General features: G+C 41.9%; 1 protein-coding gene and 1 non-coding gene across 2 annotated transcripts in view; both read left to right on the top strand.

Moving 5' to 3' along the window:
* LOC126419688 (transient receptor potential channel pyrexia-like) overlaps nucleotides 1–21,802 on the top strand; it is a 213,010-nt gene that overhangs the window by 106,473 nt on the left and 84,735 nt on the right. The window contains exons 5-7 of the mRNA XM_050086872.1: nucleotides 879–1,057; nucleotides 9,349–9,582; nucleotides 17,543–17,660. Coding sequence (XP_049942829.1) covers nucleotides 879–1,057; nucleotides 9,349–9,582; nucleotides 17,543–17,660 — 531 coding nt within the window. The remainder of the gene's footprint in view (nucleotides 1–878; nucleotides 1,058–9,348; nucleotides 9,583–17,542; nucleotides 17,661–21,802) is intronic.
* On the top strand, nucleotides 20,082–20,156 carry Trnas-cga (transfer RNA serine (anticodon CGA)). The gene has a single exon. It is a non-coding gene; the product is annotated as a tRNA-Ser (tRNA).

Genomic DNA, 21,802 nt, shown 5'->3' on the forward strand with positions numbered 1-21,802 from the left:
ATACTTGCTGCCTGGAAAATTTCAGACTGATGCCTTGGAAGCCAGATTTCGATTGTATGGACAGCTATCTGGATACCAGTACCATGTGTTAACGAGGCAAATATTTGAGGCAGAGAAAAAGCTGAGATTAACAACTTTGATAGAGCTTTCTTTACAAGGTGACTCAGCTAAGAAAATTGTAATTAGATCTCCACAAAGCTGTGATCAGTGTGAATGTCTTATTGCTACCTGTGACATCTCAACATCAGGTATTCGTAAATTAAGTGTTAGTCAGTGTGATCTGGAACTTATCGGTCTAGAATTACCAGTGCTTACATTCATTGCTGGATACTGTTGCTACAGCACAGTAAAGAAGTTAAAGTGTGGTAATTGTGCTCAGTTTTTAACAATAGATAAACAGCTGGCATGTGGTGCTGAGCACAAACTAATTAAAGATCTTGATAGAGGTGGCTTGCTATATCCACAAAAAATGCCATTACTGATAGTAATGTATTCTTTTTGTTTCATGTGAAATCTACTATCAGATGAACAATGTTATTCCTTTCTCAGGCTTCAAAACCATCGGCAAACAGCATGTAAATTAATTCTTGATTGTGTCATGGCCAATGAAGATTTTGCAGTAGATGTCTGTACAAACATTTATCAAAGGAATTGTGTAAATCTGTTGCTTGGATAGATGTTAATATTTTGTTAATATTTTTATCATCTGCATTTCTTCTTGGTGTAGCAATTTTAATGGCCAGTGGTGTCTTCTCTCGGACACCACAAGCGAGTGGACCCCACGCGGATTGGGCAGTCGCTTGCAGTGCCCTAATCCTTGTTGACATTTGCAGTGTGTGTGGGGACCGGAAGCTGACGCTTGTGTGTGTGGTCGGCAGGTAGCACGGCGCTGCACTTCACGGCGGCGCCCTCGTGGACGATCCGGAACCGCGAGCGCCACCTCCGCTGCATCCGCCTGCTGGTGCGCGAGCCGCGCTTCGAGGTGAACCGACCCGACGGCCTGGGCCAGACGGCCATCGCCACCGCCGTCCAGCTGCACTACGACGACCGCATCAAGGTGGGCACTCCACTCCCACCCACACACTCCCACACTCCGCTTTCTCTCCCCAGAAACCGCGGTAGCCAAGTCCGTCACCCGAACTACTAGCTCTAGTGTGTGAGAGTACTCCTGTAGACCGACTTTCCTGCAGAAACAGGTATACGTTTGGGGCACTGAAAAAGTATCCATGCTTCTTGGTATTGACTACTTTCATCTTCATAGCGATAATTTGCGGATCGATGCTTTCGTATCGAATGACCCTAGTAACCACTTATTACGTTTCAATTATTTACCCAAAATTTTCACCACACACCTCGCGAGAAGAATACAGCAGATGTCATAACCATAGCTGCCAGGAACTTTGTTCACTGGAAAATGAGTCGAACACTTATCTCGGCTTATCCATAGATACTCGACTGTTTTTGAGAAAGTGACCACGACAGTCAAAGTTTTCGATGTAATTTAGACACTCTTTGGCGCCCACCAAGCTCAGTCCAAAGGGTAGCATACTGGATAGTGTCACGGGTTTACAGTTTTGTGTACTCTGTTAGAAACACAATTATTGCTTTTTATTTCATTTTCTCCATTTATCTTCCCATGTCCATAGAAGGTCACTTAGTACACGAATGTTTCTTCTCAGTTTAGGGAATACAAGGTCATTATATTGATTGTAAAATTACAGCTGAGCCATACATTTATTATATATGTATACATGGTATTCTCAGTGGTTACTGCACTGGCGTAACCTGTCTCTGGCATACCGGTCACCAGCAAAGATGCACCGCAAAGATCGATAGTAGGCGCTGGATCAAGCGAGCCTCTCCATCATGAGAGAGACCAGAGAGACGCTGGTAAACAACACTCCGCCAAAGCCCTCTCGGCAGCATGTGTTTACACCGCCGCCACTGACCAGAACACCCCACGCTCCCTCCTCCACCGACTTGATCCCTCCACCCCCTGGTTGCTCTTCTCTCCAACCCCTGGCTGCTGCCTCTCCTTCACCGTTGTCCCACCCCTACCCTCCACCTCTACACCCTTCATCTCCTTTCCCAAGGTGGCTTCCATCAACTCCCACTCCCAGATGATGCCCTCTCTCCCTCCATTTATCCCTCCTATCAACTCTGATCCTCACCTCCCCCTCCCTCCCTCTGTCCCTTTTCCCAGGCTCCCTCTCCCCCCCTTCCACCCCGTTTTCTTTTCGCTGCCTACCCTCTATTTGACTTCTTTTTCTCCCCTGCATCCTTATGTTCCCCTCCACTGACTTCCCTTCTTCTCGCATCTGTCCTGCCACCCTGTTTTCTGTGTCCTCTCCCTCCATCGGCTCCCCTTTTTTTGCTTTTCCTCTCCTTCCTCCCTTTCTTACACCCTCATCTGTCCGGGTCCTCCTTCCCTATATGCATTTGTACTCTATAGAGCAGTTTTCTGGGAGTGTTCAGTGTTGTGTGTTCCCCTTTTTAACTGCTGCAAACAGAAACCAGACTTTGCCGTGTTTTTTAATTGTGCCTGCCTAATTACTGTGTGTTTTCATCAGCTTCGCCCACCCTTTGTTTTTTATATTTTCTTCGCAACTTTTCACCATGTTCGTTTTTAAGCAGTCACCGTTTTATCACCTGTTTTTATTGCTATATCTCATAATTATGTTTTTTACCTTTTTTGTCGGCTGCAGAGCGATGTATTACGCTGCTGCTGGCCCGCCACCCCTCTGGGGGTGGGGGGGTGGGGAAATCGAATAAATCCAATAAAGAAAAAAAAAAGAATCGGAAGGCCTCAGTCGCTGACGCACTAACTCACACGCCAGTTTGGCGTCTGTCAGTATATTCACCCAGCAGGCCTAACAGTGAGACTTAAGTTTGGATTAGCGAGATTTCCGATAGTGTCTGCGAGAGAACTATTGCTAATGTGCTTGTACCACGAATATAGACTCTATTCCAGTTAAGTAGCAGCTTCATGTAAATAAAGAGCCATGTAAATCTTCGAGAGCACTTGTGTTGTAGAAAGACGATACCGGCCACTCATAATAACATCCTCTCACTTGCCTTCTTGTTACAAGACTCTACGATTACAACCTTTTTACATTTCCATATTCTTACTTTCATTCTTATATCAATCCTTAATTCTTATATTTTATTCTTAAGTTCATTCTTCAGGACGATATGTTTCATTCCTTTGCGTGATGCCTTTCGTAGAGACATTCGAATCAGAAACTGCGAGAAACACGAGCAATGCGCGAAAGCAGATTTGTCACAGTGAAATTTCTTCGTATGAATGTCACAGGGGAAAGAAACACCGTTATCCTTGCTGAAGATTTCACACACTGGCAATAATTTCGCGACAACCGACACGTTTCCGAAAACTGGCGCTATCAATTGATCACGAATCAGAATTTCACCAAAAAAATTTCAAATAATTTTTTCACTCATTTACTGCTTTTTTAAAACTTTATTCACGAGACATACAATTAGTATACGAATAAGGACAACGTTATTTCAGTATAGATTGGAAAACGTTCGTGTAATGATCTTCTACATACATGGATAGGTAAATGAGAAACAAAAATAAAAACAATGATGAAGTTTCGAACACGAGGCTCAAAATTGCGATGCGCTTCGATTAGACTTAACTCCTAAAAGGCACATTCTGTACCTCTAAAGCGTTGACCGTCGTTTTCCATGAGACGGTCGAGTATCTGCGGATAAGCCAAGACACGTGGTCGCTAATTTTGGCTCCTCTAGCATTGAGTGAAGTTTCTAGGAAACCCGGTTATGGCACTTGCCGTGTTCTCCTCGTCAGTTTAATCCTTTCATCTACTGAACACACGAACATCAAAAGCCCAAGGACTGAACGAATGATGTACATCCCAGTGACAGAGGAAGTGTACAAAGCCAACGGCCTTCCCATGTGAGATGCAGCGGTTCTCGCCCGACTGCCGAAGTTAAGCAATGTCAGGCCTAGTTAGTACTTTGATGTATGATCGACTGTGAACGCCCGTTGCCTTCAGCTCGGGGACCCCAAATTGCCGAAGTGGCGTCCAGCTGAGAGACATGTACCAGGATGTTCACCAATACGACATTCTTGTTCTTATTTGTGTACTAAGACATTTGCGACACTTCGTCAATCATACCAACGTTTTGTTCGCAGTTTGTACACGTAGAATCTCATTTTCACAATTCGACTTCTTCGTTCTTCTTTTTTTACAGTTTAAGTGCAAGAGTAACTGAATTACCACACGGGATGCAGCCTACCAAGATCGCGATATGGCAGCATCATGATAAATTCGATAATAATGAAATGAGGTACAAAATCTATTTCAAATACCTGAAGTCTTTGGGAAATGCTTCAAACATGAAAAAATATTGATCAAGGTAAAAGTATGTAGTTAGCAACATAACAAGATTGTGAATAGAGCGTTATATATTTTGTTGCTATAAATTCATGACGACACGGATCAAAAGGAACGTAAATAAAAGAAAGCAGCATTAAAAACTAAGATAAATGGGTATCAGCTCCACAGTCTCTGCTTAAAGAGAAGATCAACAAGTGGCACTCAGTAACAAAAAGTTGCTGCGAACTTTGCAAATATTTCAAAAAATGTTTAAATTTCCCTGAGCCCACCTATAGATTGCCATCAGAAATTCCCCTGAAACGTCATTCAGATTCACAAGCACTATATGAATTTAAAATTGCTAGAGAAATTAAATGCCAAAAAATAACGAAGCATCTGGTGAGAACGTAATTCTTTCAGAACTCTTCAAATCAGCTAGCCCAAAGACCTTAAAGGAAACTACATTGATCTTGCAAAACATTAGGCGAACAACGAAAATTCCGGATTAAAGGAAAAGTGCATTCATATGTACACTCCATAAGAAGGGAGAAAGAACGCTTGTTAGTAATTATAGACGGATTTTGCCTCATCTTGCTCCGTACATAGTTCTATATCAACCTCTCCTGAACGGAGCACAAAAACAAATTGAAAGCAAAACTGATGAACATCATGCACGTTTCACACCAAACAGATCTTACCCAGAAAAAGTTTTAGGTCTGAAACTAATTCTCACACATCAAAATTTGTAATAAGACAGTAGTTTGCACCTTTGTATTTAAAAAAAACTTACGACGCAGTGGACCATAATATCTCATCCAGATTCTGAAAGAACAAGGGCTGGACCTCAAAACCACTGCAATTATTGATCAAACACTAAATGGTACAAAATTCAGGGGAGAATTCTTGCAACATTTTGAAATTTAAACAAGCATGAGAAAAGGCGATGAATTATTCCCATTACTTTTCTGCTGCTTCTGAGAAAAGGTAATTCAAGAACGACGAAACCTAAAATCAGAGAAAATTGACGAACAAGTTAAATGAGGATGAACAAATACTAGGGTAGACCGTTTAGTTTTTGCAGACGAACTAGCGATTCTACAGTACATCAGGACATTCAAATAGCACAAAAACAGGTCGGGATTCTTAAAGAAACAGCAGAAAAAGTAGGCCTCCAAATATCAATTGAAATCACAAGTACATATCTAGCAACAATCTGGTACTCAAAATTTTAAAGACTAAATTCTGAAAAATCTAGAGAGTTTGTCAGTTCAAATATTTCAGTGAAGCTATTCAGGAGACTTGTTGGCAAAAGGTTGCTCACGAAATTTGTGCCACAAACCTAGAACACACTTCAGTCTTACAACTAATATTTGTATAATGTATTTAAAAATACACAAAACTGAGACACTACAACTCAGCCATCATATAAGAATGTTTTTCAGGGCCTGAAACATTCATTTTAAACAAAAAGAGAGACAGTAAAGAAATCCAAAAGAATGAACGAAAATAAAACAGGAAAAAGTATGGATTTAGTTCATACTCAAGGTGGAACGTAAGAGTAGATAAAGAAATTAAAAAGTATTTCAACATATATCCAGGTATGAAAAAAATCAGGCTATAATTCTATGAGTATATTAAAAGAATGGAAACAACCAAAATAACCAGACAAGTAATGGAATTCTACGAAAGTCGCAATAAAGCTAAAATTGGATCAGGAAAAATGAGGTGCTGTGATAAGAGAAGACCCAAAGGAAGCAGAAATAAAATAGCTTAATATAGAAGAAAAGAAGGTATTTAGGCTGTAGATTCACGAATGGACAGCCGACCTGACAGACAAACTCAAGACGATTAGAATAACTTGGTTTGATGAGTGGAAAAGAGCCCATGCTGAAAGAACGCAAAGGGAAACTAAAACAAAACTCGGAAAATGTCCTTTATTGTACACCATGTTGTCCAATAGGACCCAAATGTGAATGAATAATGGTAAAAATAACAACAAAAACATCAATAATAATAATAATCACAATAGAGGAAGTAATACATATCTTTGTGGAACTCTTGTATTTACAGTGTGAAGCCTAGCTCTACAGTCAGCCATATAATGTTAATACAAGGAAACGAAACTGTATGACATATAATTTATAATCCCTAGAATAATAAAGGACTTAATATTGAGACTTGTGGAACTCCATTGTGCATAGTGTGAACTGTTGCTCTATGCCATCTGTGCAGTGTTATTATAAGATAAAGAACTGATTTAGTAAATCATTGACAAATAACTAGAATAATGAAGACCTTAATATGCAGTCCTGTGGACTTCTCTTTTTACAGTGTTAATGGCTTCTCTGCCACCAGCTGCACAATGTTGCAAGCATAAAGAAGAGGTACAGTACATGATTTATAAATATCTAGAGTAACAAAGGAGCTAATATAGGAGCATGTGGAACTCCATTACTTACAGTGCAAATCATTGCTCTGCTGACAGCCATTCAGTGTTGGCAGAAGGTAAAGAAGTGGTATAGTATATTATTTACAAATACCTCTTCAATCCTGAATTTTTCTTTCGATATTTTCCAGAAAACTAATAGATAAGCATGACACAAATGCGATGAAAATACCTTTATGATGATTGACTGAGGGAAACTGGAGGTCCAGGGTTCACTTACTTGACAACACACTAGGCTTTGCTTTGAATTTTCTCTCCCCTGTTTTCAATAAAAATTTTTTATTCAGTAGTAAATATATTTTATTCGATACAGTGAACTGTATTTGCTAAGGTACGCGGAAAATAGGATTCTGATTGTTAATGTTTTTGAATTATATGATTTCTAATACAGGTTTCTTTATGTCCTAACGCAACTTCACAAATGCAAGAAAATAATAATCGTACAATAATTTCTAGCAAGTAATAATTTGTTACTGTCAGTAAATAAATCTTTACAGAACGTTTTATGATTAACATAAAAAGAGTTATTTATCACATTTCCTCATTTGACACACATGTCTCTTATATTGGAATTGGAGCCACAGTCCTTGCATTTTGAAGCATTCCTTCCTTCAACAATTTTTCGCATTTGGTCAACAATGTAAACCATAACTTCTGAAATTGGTTGCAACACAGCACTTTTCCGCTTTTTATGCACATTTTCTACATAATCTACATCTTCACTGTCAGTGGAATTTACTGTACGAGGATGTCTTCCTGTGTGAGCTACTGGCACAACATCTTTACCAGCCAGTTTCATCAAGCTCAGCAGAAGAATCCTGAGTCAAAAACCAGAATTCGTCATCTTCCCAATCCGGTAATTCTGCATTACGTTTGTTAAGAAGAGCTTTTCATTGCTCATCAGCTAATATTTCACATATTGCTGTAGAGTGTAAAACTAACAGTTATTTCAGTATTCTATTATCCAAGACCAGACTGAAATTAGCAAATGTGCATAATGATCTGAGGTCCACATATGATGGTCTTAAGACAATGGGTTATTTCGTAGTAACAAACAAAATTTATACACATTTGAACTTCAACGTCTAGAATAGTTATCAAATGTTAGGTAAAAACAAATTCTCAGTCTAATATTTACGTACATTTACGTGCCCTGATTTTAAAACTGAGAAGTAGAAGGTCCACACTCGTGGACCATCGGCCTGTAAGCGGAAAAATACGTCTGTTCAGTGGGAACAAAGAAATAATGAATGAAGGTTCATATATGTGGACTGAGGAAACAAACATGTTAACAAAGGACCTAATGCAGAGCTCTTAGTTATAGTGTGAATCGTCACTCTGCTGCCAGCCACAGGGTGTTGGTAAAGCTGAAGAACGGATATATTATACATTATTAATAAATACATAGAATAAAAAAGGCTGGCCATTGTGGCCGAGCAGTTCTGGGCACTTCAGTCTGGAAGTGCGCAACTGCTATGGTTGCAGGTTCAAATCCTGCCTTAGGCAGGAACGTGTGTGTTGTCCTTAGGTTAGTTAGGTTTAAGTAGTTCTAAGTTCTAGGGGACTGATGACCTCAGATGTTAAGTCCCATAGTGCTCAGAGCAATTTGAACCATTTGAATAACAAAGGACCTAATGAAGAACCCTGTGGAACTCCAGTATTTACACTGAATCACGTTCTACTGCCAGGTGTGCGGTGGTGGTAAAAGATAAAGAAGTGGTACAGTACATTATTTATAAATACCTAGAGTAACAAAGGTCCTAATATAGAGTCTTGTGGAACTCCATTGTTTAAACTCTGAATCATCATGCAATGTTTGTAGAAGGTAAATAAGTGGTACATTGTTTATAAAAACCTAGAATAACAAAGTACCTGTTACAAAACCCTGTGGATCTCCATTATGTGCACTGTGAATCATCACTTTGCTGCCAGCCATGCCGTGTTGGTAGAATAGAAGGTAAAGAAGTGGTGTAGTAAATTATTTATGAATACCTAGAATAACAAAGGACCTAATATAGAGCCCTGAGGAACTCTTAGTGATGAGAATCGTTGCTCTGCAGCCAGCTGCAATGTGTTGGTGTATGATAGACTTGGTAAAAAAAATGTAGAGATGGCAAGGGGCCTGACGGTTGGTGGTACTGGACCTAATATAGAGTCCTGTAGAACTCCATTATTTAACCTCTGAATCATCGCTCTACTACCAGCCTTCCAATGTTTGTAGAAGGTAAATAAGTGGTACAGTACATTATTTATAAAAACCTAGAATAACAAAGCACCTGTTACAGAACCCTGTGGAACTCCATTACGTGCACTTTGAATCATCGCTTTCTGCCAGCCATGCAGTATTGGTGGAAGGTAAAGAAGTAGTGTAGTAAATTATGAATACCTGGAATAACGAAGGACCTAATGTAGAGCCCTGAGGGACTCTTAGTTATGTGAATCGTTGCTCTGCAGCCAGCCGCAAAGTGTCCGTGTATGGTAAACCCGGTAAGACAAGCGTAGAGCAGGCAAGGGCCTGACGGTAGGTGGTGCTGGCGACAGGTGATGCTGGAGGAGGGCGCGGGCCGCGTCAACGTGGACTACTCGCGCGCCGTCAACGGGCGGCTGGTGCGCGACGCCATCGCGGCGCGCTTCCCGCAGCTGCGGCGGCTGCTGCCGGCGCCGCACGAGGAGGACCCGGCCTGCGGCGACCCGCAGCGCCGCCTGCTCGCCGCCATGCAGCAGCGGGACGTCGACACCTTCTTCCAGCTGCTGCAGCTGCAGGACTCCAACAAGGTGCGCCTACACTGCCTCGGTTAGCTTATCCAACAGAGCGCACACCCACTGTAACAAACGAGCTCCGTCCAGAAGGTAAGTTCCCTCTGTACGGCAGCGCTACAGTCGCAGTTTGGCGCATACGCGGTAGATGTTTTGAGCCAAGGAGAAGCTTTAATACCATTTTGTGTTCTGTCTTTTCATGCTGGGTAGTGCTTGTTTAGATATCGGTCTTTGATCGAAATCCGACTCCTGTGGGATTAGACCTGTAATTGTTTTTCTGAATGCGAACAACAGTAAACCACTTGAGATTCATCTACAGATTTGAGAGTTTTATGGAGAAAATGTGATGATTGATCCGGTGATGCGGAGATGGGTCCGACAATTCAGTGATGGACGTGATCAAGAGTGCGGTGAAGGGAGTGTTAATGTACGACTAATGGAAATGAGCGTTTGGCGTCATTGGCCGTAAGACCCCTTACGGGGCAGTCCGGCCGCCTTGGTGCAGGTATTATTACATTAGACGGCACATTGGGCGACCTGCGCGCTTGATGGGGATGAAATGATGATGAAGAGAGCACAACACCCAGTCCCTGAACGGGGAAAATCCCCGATCCAGCCGGGAATAGAACCCGGGCCCGTTGGACCGCAATCCGTCACGCTGACCACTCAGCTACAGGGGTGGACATGCGGACATATATGACTAACGAAGAGTTGGCTCGTGCGTTTCAAGAATTCGTAAAGGAATACAGTAACGTTACAGTATCCGAGTTTTCTAATAACTTTCTGCATATTTCAAGAACACTTCTTCATTAAACTGGTTCTGAAAAACTGAATTTTCAGAAAAAACTGAATGATTGCTTTGGTGTCAAAAGCTTTTAAAGGCAACACAAAAATCAGTTTGTGGACATTTCACTTTTGACAAATTACAAAGAAGATGGTGATGATTTTCTAAGAGAGGTAGTGAACGGGGATGAAACTTGAGTCACAGTTTCTTCATAGTACAGGGTGATTATTAAATTTTCCTCATGTTTACCATCCCTGTTATGAGTAGCAGGGGAAGAACCTCATACGAATGTCGCCAGCATATTTTTGTTTTTTCAGTATGTATACTTTCACTTTACGTTATCCATGTCCATCCCCTTCTTCACCCACAAATTCAACGTCGCTTTACCCCCAAGTTTTCACATGTAATACGCGCGTAGCATTTTTTATAATTATGACAGTAACCAAAACATATTTTTTAATATCGTAACATTAATTTGTGTAATGCATTGCTTTAGTGTTACACAAAGAACTGCATTTGCCGGCCGCGGTGGTCTAGCGGTTCTAGGCGCTCAGTCCGGAACCGCGCGACTGCTACGGTCGCAGGTTCGAATCCTGCCTCGGGCATGGATGTGTGTGATGTCCTTAGTTAGGTTTAAGTAGTTCTAAGTTATAGGGGACTGATGACCACAGATGTTGTGTCCCATAGTGCTCAGAGCCAACTGCATTTGAGAGAAATGGATCATGTGTACAATACTCGTCAAAAGCTTTGGGAATAACATATGTCACGCAATTGACGTAAGAACTATAACAGCAACAAACTTACACAAATTCGACGAGCTCGTAATTTATACGACATAAAATCGAAGTGCGCGCTCACCATTACCAGTATTTCGCTTGCTGTTATGAATGTGATACATGTCTTGAGACTGTGGTTATGCAGGCGGGAAAATGAGGCGAAATCTGTTTGTTTGAGTCTTTTCTGCCAGGTGAAGTCAGTACCTCTTTTATTTGTTTCTTAATGGGGGCTGGGGTTGTCTCTCTTTTTGTCTGCATTCGCTAAACATCCCATGGTTTGCCGGCTCTACCTGTGGACTTTGGAATAGCATCGGATTCGTTGTCGACAGCAGCTTCCTACAGCCTCTACCTGGCTGCGGTGTTGTCCGCGGCTGGCTTGGGCACAAGACCACCCATCTGGACAACGAAAAGTATCTTGCCTTAAACATGGCTTGTAATTTTCTAGATTTCCTTGGAAATTTCGATATGCTTACTCGCAATATTAAATTTTTCCCCGGAAAATAGCCGATAAATTTAGAAATGAGTTTCCGTAAAAATACTGAAATATTTTTGGGTACACGGGTTGATGACCCCCTCCCCCCTGAATCCGTGCCTGTCTCTGCCAAAGAGTGGATTCCTCGTTAGATCACACTAAATCTGACGTCAAAATACCAAAGAACAGGCACGGACTCTGAACACGAATACCTGTCTGCTGCTGAGAAATTCTTACTGCATATTTATTACTTTGAAATTATTCTCAATACTTCAACCCTATGCTGATTGAATATGCCTAACATGCCCATAACTGCGATCAGCGCTACGTAGCCTTTCTGCAGCTCTGCTCTGCAACTCATAGACTGAACCTACAACAAAACTTAACTTCGGAGCTGCAGTGTAAGGCATGTGTACTGGGATGACAAAAGTCATGGAATAGCGACATCCACATGTACAAATGGCGGTAGTATCGCGTTCACGAGTTATAAAAGGACAGTGCACTGGCAAAGCTGTCGTTTGTACTCAGGCGATTTATGTGAAAAGGTCTCTGTCGTGATTACGGCCACACGATGGGAACTAACAGACTTTGAACGAGGGTTGTAGCTGGAGCTAGACGCATGGGGAATAACGTTTAGGAAATCGTTAGGGAATTCAATATTCCGAGATCCACAGTGTCAAGGGAGTGCCAAAATTCAGGCGTTATCTCCCACCACGAACAACGCGTTCGCCAACGGCCTTCACTTAACGACCGAGAGCAGCGGCGTTCGCGTAGAGTTGTCACTGCTAACAAACTAGCAACACTGCATGAGATAACCACAGAAATCAATGTGGGACGTGCGACTAGCTTATCCGTTAGGACAGTGCGACGAAGTTTGGCGTTAATGGGCTACGGCAGCAGATGAGCAACGCCAGTGCTTCCGCTTGCAGCACATCGCCTGCAGTGTCTCTTCTGGGCCACTGACTTTATCGACTGAATCCTGGGCGATTGGTAAAAGTGGCCTTGTCGTATGAGCCCCGATTTCAGTTGGTAAGAGATGATGGTAGGGTTCGAGTGTGGCACAGGCCCCACGAAGCCATAGACCCAAATTGTCAACAAGGCACTATGAATGCTGGTGGCGGCTCCATAATGGTGTGGGCTGTGTTTACATGGAATGGAATGACTTGTAGCCATTCAAGGACTTCATGTTCCCAAACAACGATGATAGACGACAACGCTCATTGTCACCGGGCCACAATTGTTCGCGATTGGTTTGAAGAACATTCTGGACAATTCGAGCCACCCATATCGTCCGGCATGAATGCCATTGAACATTTATGGGACGTATCGAGAGATTAGTTCGTGTGTAAAATCCTGCACCGGCAACATTTTCGCTATTATGGACGGCTTCAGTGAAGTGGCAGCCTGGCTCTGTATGCCTGCAGGGGACTTCCAACGGCTTGTTGCGAACATGCCTCGTTGAGTTGCTTCTCTAGCCCGCGGAAAAAAAGGCTCGAGGCGATATTAGGAGGTATCCCATGACTTTTCACGTCACTGTATGTATCTATTTAAAGTAGGGAAAATTTCACCCAACAACGTTATCTGGTATTCGTATTCTGTTACAGAATGGTGAAATAATACCACTGTAGTTCATGGTGCTGTCTTTAGTCGTTAATGATGGGCCTTGATTAACTATTTCTACTGTAGGCAGGATTGTGTACTCCACTGCGCACAATTGTGTGGTGAATAATATTGTAAGCTGAAGTTTTGTGATGAATTATTTCCACCATAGGTAGGATTGTGTCTTCCATTGGACGTAAGCTGTCTGCTGCATAGCATTGTGTTCATTTCCTTTATTGGATCCTATTTAGGTTACAAAACAGATAACTTTCAGTGCGTCTACAAAAAAATCTTTTCCCTCAGTCATTACACCATGTAGTCCATTGTGACTTCTTGATCCATCCATCTTCTTTTCGGTCTTTCTTCTTCGTTTAGGGCTATATTGTAGGAGTCAGTTTGGAATACGTTCGTCACCAATGCTTTCTGTATCTTTTCCCATTCTTTTCTGTACTCATCTATCTTTTCATTTAAGTTGTAAATTCCTACACTCTTCCGGAATGTCTAGCTTTTTAATCATCTCTTCTTATTAGACCCTGGACTGCTCTCAAAAATATCATCGCTACTGTTTGAAGTCTGCAATGTGTTTGAGAGTTCATAGCCTACATACAGTATAAAGGAAACTGCCATAACTTTATAAAATTCTGGCACTGTGTCGTTTCGTGCTTTCCCCCTGAGCATTCTTTTAATCGTGCCCCTCATCATTTTGAATTTCTCAGTCGTTTTTTCAGTACCGACTTCTTAGACGTATATGTTGCAGCCCAAGAATCTGAGGGCGTTGTCTTGTGCAATAGTTTGGTTTTCTAATATGAGCCTTGGAATATCATGGAGTTGAATTTGTTGGACGATATGGTTAAATCATGCAACTTTGCTCTGATGTATAGTTCCTGTAGCGCAGTCTGGAAGTTATATTCGCCATGCACAACTAGAAAGTATTCGTCAGCAAACATAAAAGCTTTGATATTTTTCTTATGAAGCTGTTCTGTATATCGAATATTATGGTTCGTGTTTTCTCTCCTTGACAATGTCGTCTAAATTAATTAAAAAGTATCGATCAAATACAAGACCCTTAGCCGACCCATTTATTAACGTTTCCTTCCGCGATGTTTCCAGATTTTAGCTTTATATTTATCTGTGTTCCTGTATGTATGAGTCAGCTGCTCCTATCGCTGTCGTTTTATGTAACCCGCAGTGTTACAGCTAACCTTGATAAATCACGCTCGCGATTTTCATATTCTCTTGCTCGCTACCCGCAAACTATTAGTCCCACAGAAAAAAATGAGCAGAAACTTTTTTGTAGGAAATTTAATGCAGTAAGATACAGTACGTTTTCATTGCAGGCGACTTTTTGTGAGTACTCAAGATAAACATACAAAAGTTACCACCAAACGCACCTCCACTCTACACTTATCGCTCACTAATGAGGATTTCTAGTATTTCCCTTCTATCAATGTACCTACAGTACAGATGCACAGAAGCCGACCTTGGGGAAGATCGGCCGGCCGAAGTGGCCGTGCGGTTAAAGGCGCTGCAGTCTGGAACCGCAAGACCGCTACGGTCGCAGGTTCGAATCCTGCCTCGGGCATGGATGTTTGTGATGTCCTTAGGTTAGTTAGGTTTAACTAGTTCTAAGTTCTAGGGGACTAATGACCTCAGCAGTTGAGTCCCATAGTGCTTAGAGCCATTTGAACCATTTGGGGAAGATCAGTTCGGATTCCGTAGAAATGTTAGATAGAACACATGAGGCAATATTGACCCTACGACATAGAAGATAGATCTAGCATTTGTAGACTTAGAGAAAGCTTTTGACAAGGTTGACTGGAATACTCTCTTTCAAATTCTGAAGGTGGCAGGGGTCAAATACAGGGAGCGAAAGGCTATTTACGATTTCTGAAAGAACCAGATGGCAGTTTATAAGAATCGAGGGGCATGAAAGGGAAGCAGTGGTTGGTAAGGGAGTGAGACAGGGTTGTAGCCTCTCCCCGATGTTATTCAATCTGTTTACTAAGCAAGCAGTAAAGGAAAAAAAAGAAAAATTCGGAGTAGGAATTAAAATCCATGGAGAAGAAAAAAAAAACTTTGAGGTTCGCCGATGACATTGTAATTCTGTCAGAGACAGCAAAGGACCTGGAAGGGCAGTTGAACGGAATGGACAGTATCTTGAAAGGAGGATATAAGATGACCATCAACAAAAACAAAACGAAGGTAATGAAATGCAGTGGCATTAAATCGTGTGATGCTGCGGGAATTAGATTAGGAAATGAGACGCTTAAAGTAGTAAATGAGTTTTGCTGTTTGGGGACCAAAATAACTAATGATGGTCAAAGTAGAGAGGATATAAAATGTAGACTGGCAATGGCAAAGAGAAATTTGTTAACATCGAGTATAGATTTGTCAGGAAGTCTTTTCTAAAAGTATTTGTATGGAGTGTAGCTATGTATGGATGTGAAACATGGACGATAAGTAGTTTAGACAAGAAGAGAACAGAAGCTTTCGAAATGTGGTGCTACAGAAGAATGCTGAAGATTAGATGGGTAGATCACGTAACTAATGGGGAGGTACTGAATATAATCAGGGAGAAGAGGAATTTGTGGCACAACTTGACTAGAAGAACGGATCGGTTAGTAGGACACGTTGTGCGGCATCAAGGGATCACCAATTTAGTGATGGAGGGCAGCGTGAAGGGTAAAAATCGTAGATGGAGTCCAAGAGATGAATACACTAAAGAAGACCAAAAAACGTAGAATGTGCGAAATAATTCATGCAGTCGCAAATATTTGTATAGCGGTTTTTGTATCCCGCCTGGAAGGCGGCGCGTATGTCTGCTCCTGAAAGCTGATAGAGAGGCCGAATAAGGAAGCGAGTAGTAGCAGGCGAGGTAAAACACGTTGGTACTGCAAGTAAAGTAAAAGAGGTTTTTACTGGTGTATGAACATATATAAATTGAAACTTCTCCTTTGAATATAAAGAATGTCAGTGCTAGAAAAACTCTTACGTTATTTGATTTTCAAACAACTGAGCAGAACTCAACGTACTCAGACAGTTTTCTCTTTACTTAATCTTATCATCACTAAACTGACACACAATATTTTAAGCACAACGCAATCTGACTTTCAATAATCCATGCAAAAGGTTGGCCATGACTAACAATAACCTATACCTTTCATGAATCACTTACCTCACAAAAATCTTCGTTACTCGAACTACTGCAATACAGCGAGCTCCAATAGTGCCAGCGAAATAAAGGATTCTAACTACTGTAGGTACTAACTACTGATAGGCATAGTTAGCAAATGAAAGATTTTGATAGAAAACAAACAATGTATTTACGTTAATAGCGTTCAGAAGTTATGTATAATTTTGTGACATCCAATTAAACAAATTTCCTTTTTCTGACTGACACAAGTCCAGATCGTGCTCTCATAGTAACCTCTCAAAACTCTGGCATATCTCTCCCCACATCCATCACTGCTGGCGGCTCACCTCCAACTGCCCAACGCTACGCACTGTTCACATCCAACAGCCCAACACTACACTACACAAGCGAATATTCCAGCAATGAGTCCAACCAGCCACAGACTGCACACAGCGCAGTCAGCGATTTTCATACAGAGCACTACGTGGCGTTACCAACATAAAAACCTAAACAGCCTACTTACAAAATGAATACGTATCTTTGGTACAGGTGAGCACGTAGGTGCGCAGCCAAGGTCCCGATGAGAAAGTCTCAATAGCAAGCTAAGCTACAGTGATGGTTCTCGGCCGTCTGCTCTTCATGAACTCGTAGAGCTGCACAGCGTCGACTAGATGGCGCTGTGGTCGGCGAAGGTCTTCCGCTATCGCAGTGCCAACCTACGCTGTGGCATCGGAACTATCGATACCACAGTGGTAGGAGAGAGTGGCTACGAACAACATACTAGAAATCCTGACCTTTGAGGGCTCAGTGTGGGAGTGGGGTTGCGTTTGGAGACCACTTTTGTACATATTTGTTGAATAACTCGAAAATTACGGCCTCTAGCGGAAGCGTATCTCAGTACAAAATTTAACTACATTAAATTTCCTAGAAAAATGTCTTTCTCTTCTTTTTCTGTACGACATAATCTCCACTGGCAAGTGACAAAATAAGGAATCACGCATGCGGTTTATGAAGGCCAGCTGTAACATTGCAGACCGCATAAAACGACAGCGGTAGAGGCAACTAAATCCCCCTGTATACTTCGGAATACATTAAAAATAAAATGCGAAGACGTTTTGCTGACTAGAGGTTCCACAATTCATCAGTGCTGCGGGTCCTGCCCTTAGCTGCACGGGTGAACGCCAACTTAGGATGGCTGCCTCTGTGTGTTTCAGGGCTGCCGGTCGGTGGACCCAAACCACGTGTACGGTGACCCCTACTACAGCACGTGTCTGGAGATGGCTTGCCGGCGGCGCGGGGACGAGGAGTTCGTGAGGGCGCTGCTGCAAGGCGGTCAGTACCAGAGCGGTGCCATGTGCTGCCTTTAAAGCGAGATACTACACAAGTTGTGCTCTCAGTCTCGATGCGTATGCGTTAACCAGTGTTGTAGCAGGTGCCGTGTGACCAATTATTATCTGCTTCATCTAGTGTTTGGCGGATGTGCCATTTGCTGCTATATGACCCGATTTCGAGGTGAGTCATGGCCCATGTTTGAATTTTTGGACATTGCCAAGAATTCGAAACAGAGAATGTCTCACAATTCCTACTATAGGCGTCTGAGGGTTGCAAAGTGCACTTAATTAGACTGGGCAACGGAATTAAAGGACCACTTTCCTGGAACCATTTAATTCCCACCCAATGCGACGCTTAAATCAGAAATTTGGCTCAAAGATGCTTGCAACGTTCTTCAATAGTGATACAGAAACGTAGGTTATAGGTAGTACCCTTAGTCTTATGGTATACATTTCATTTTGAGGTTTATGTTCGGAGGTTTTTATTCAGTCGATTCCACTTGGTATAATCCTACATAGTTGTATAGGACTTATTTGTAGGGAGATATACATTTTTTTATATACAGAGATCGAGAATCTTCTTTATAACTATGACTATATGAGGCGTTATATTTTGACTAAAGTTCAGTCTGCATCACGTCATGTATGTTTTAATGATACAGGTGACCGGTTTCGGTTCTTTCTATAAAACCATCATCAGACCCTGGCTCCTTTATGACGGTAGGCGGAGCTCTCCTCGCTGCTACGCAGTCAACTGACTGACTGCGTAGCAGCGAGGAGAGCTCCGCCTACCGTCATAAAGGAGCCAGGGTCTGATGATGGTTTTATAGAAAGAACCGAAACCGGTCACCTGTATCATTAAAACATACATGACGTGATGAAGACTGAACTTTAGTCAAAATATAACAATTTATTGATCACTGCTTTCCAGAAATGTTTACCAAAATTGTACTTATAGGCGTTCTTCTATATTTTTCTTTTTCTTCCTTTCCTTTTTATTCAGTCGATACCACTTGGTATAATCATACATAGTTGTATAGGACTTATTTGTAGGGAGATATACATTTTTTTATATACAGAGATCGAGAATCTTCTTTATAACTATGACTATATGAGGCAGCTACTATCGTTGCATTAATCCACTCAGCACAGCGCGGGGTGGTCTTAATAGGGGTTCTAATGAAGTGCCTACGGTGACCAGGTGTTTGATGTTTTTTATAGTACGATTGCATTGGTTTCATTCGTGAATGCAATCGGATTTTAAGACAAACTCGTTTATGCTTTTTATCGTTAATATTGCGGCAGCTATTTGTCGTACCACACATAATACGACCTAGGCTACACGTATGTAACTTATGTGTTCTGACATGGTTATGCCACATTTTCTTGTTTTTAATTTACTTTATTATTTATTTATATTAGTTAATAATTTTAAAAGAATACTCTTCCACTGGACATATGATTTTATGCAGTACATTTGATTGTTGCGTTGCATGGCCTATTACAAATGTGTGGTACGAATTTACGAATAATAGCGTATACATATATTCACCTATCATGCTATATTCGAGTAAAACAGTGAAAACTATTAACAACAGCATGACATAGGCAGAAGCATATTTGCCCTAATGTTACATATAGTTTTAATGATATACAATATGTCTTTTTGAGCCACTTACATAGTTAACATGATACAGGCCAATTGTTAACGTATGTTTTATATTCTTTGTAATAGTACATTTGTTCTACTAATTGTACAGGGGCCTGAATATGGCATCAGTCGAATGCCGAAACTGGTAGCACATAAGAAGTTCATAAATTAATTTTCTGCAATACATACGGCTGAAACTTCCTGGCAGATTAAAACTTTGTGCCGGACCGAGACTCGAACTCGGGACCTTTGCTTTTCGCGGGGAAGTGCTGTACCAACTGAGCTACCCAAGCACGACTCACGCCCCGTCCTCACAGCTGTACTTCCGCCAGTACCTCGCCTCCTACCTTCCAAACTTTACAGAAGCTCTCCTGCGAACCTTGCAGAACTAGCACTCCTGAAAGAAAGGATATTGCGGAGACATGCCTTAGACACAGCCTGGGGGATGTTTACAGAATGAGATTTTCACTCTGCAGCGGAGTGTGCGCTGATATGAAACTTCCTGACAGATTAAAACTGTGTGCCGGATCGAGACTCGAGCTCGGGACCTTTGCCTTTTGCGGGAAAGTGCTACCCAAGCAGACTCCGCTGCAGAGTGAAAATCTCATTCTGGAAACATCCCCCAGGTTGTGGCTAAGCCATGCCTCCGCAATATCCTTTCTTTCAGGAGTGCTAGTTCTGCAAGGTTCGCAGGAGAACCTCTGTAAAGTTTGGAAGGTAGGAGGCGAGGTACTGGCAGAAAGTGAAGCTGTGAGGGCGGAGTGTGAGTCGTGCTTGGATAGCTCAGTCGGTAGAGCACTTGCCCGCGAAAGGCAAAGGTCCCGAGTTCGAGTCTCGGTCCGGCACACAGTTTTTATCTGCCAGGAAGTTTCATAACAGCACACGCTCCGCTGCAGAGTGAAAATCTCATTCTGAATACACGCGGCACGACCGGAAGGTCGTCACACCCCCTGTTGCCCACATTTCATCCCTTCTTAAGACGCCTCTGCAATGGAGGTCAGAACCGCAACGCACAGCCTTCAAATCACGCGGTTTTCTTGTGAGTGTCCGAGAAAAATATTCCAGACACACCACCGCCCAGAATCGGCAAGAAAAGGAGGTCGACGTAACCACTCCATTGCCTGGATCGTTGATTTCCAGACATTTCGCGGTCGAAAACGACAGTTCGTAGTGCGATGAGCAACACGAAGACGTTCTTCACAGCCTTAGAACTGCTGACACCCTCGGGCGTTTCAACCCTTCTCTAAAGACATTATGAGGCTTATAACACCCCAGCGACCCCCTTAAAGTCAATTAAGACAGAATATCATAATATGAAGTAGGGAAGAGTTATTTTGGAAAATACGACATCTTTGCCGATAAGCTAACACCAAGAACTTTTGATAACAACAACATTATACGTCACTGAGAGTTTTTGTTATGAAAAGAGGAGGAAGAAACCTCAGATTTAATTAATGGACAAATATCCAAGTGATGATTGCAATTAATATCTTGAAAGCTAAGTCCAAGGTGATGTTAGTCAGAGAAAACTTTTATGTGGAAGAGAGTTGTAAGCGCAACGAAGAAATTCAATGCGCCTACATTACTCTTTCACAGAAGTTGCTTGCTGGCTCTCGTCCTGTAACGACCTTCGAGAACAATTCTTGTCTTAGTTATTGAGAGTACGGAACGCGACGAGATTGTTTTGCGTTCAGAAGTGTTTCTTGCGTGACGTGGTTCACGAACTTCGGAAACTGATTTTCTAAGCAGAGACAGGAACTGATAGACGCGTTTAACCGTGCATAACGGATTAACTGAACTTTATTGACGAAACTAGTGAATATTGGACTTGACTTTCAAATAGTTGGAACTAAAAGAAAAGTGGATAGTATATCAAAGGACTACACTCAATTAGTCTCGAGTAGGACACAATTACACGACTTCTCGAAGATTATACAATTACACTGAAGAGTCAAGTTGTCGTAATTGTCAAGAAACTTAATTTTAATAGAACTGACTTTACCAACTGACTGCGTGTGCATCTGGGGCGAAAGTATTAGTGGCCAAGGAACAATAAACTGTTCGTTCCAAGTGAAATAACAAGCGGGGATACATTATTAAGTGATTTAATCAATGATAGTTAACCAACGACTGTTCAGCAGGGACAATCTAATCTGAATATTAAAATACCTACTTCATTAATTGAAAAGAGAACTTTTGAACATTTTTTTAACATTACGGCGTAGGTTCATTAAGACTTGATCAAAGAGTATCTGTGGATCTCGCTTCATACAGCTTCAACAACTCCATAGAAACGAGCCAACAACTTACGAGTAGACTGATAATTACAATGATTCCTCGCAATTGGTGGTGTGTAAGATGCGGATGAGATCAGATTTAACAACTACTGCATATCCGGGCAATGAATCATTCAATCTTAAATCAGAAGAAGCATCCATCGTACGAGTTCGCATTTCTGTCTCCCGTTCACCAACGGGGACCTACGCCATCGC

The sequence above is a fragment of the Schistocerca serialis genome, chromosome 9 (genome assembly GCF_023864345.2).
Source record: "Schistocerca serialis cubense isolate TAMUIC-IGC-003099 chromosome 9, iqSchSeri2.2, whole genome shotgun sequence".
Classification (NCBI taxonomy): Eukaryota; Metazoa; Arthropoda; class Insecta; order Orthoptera; family Acrididae; genus Schistocerca; species Schistocerca serialis.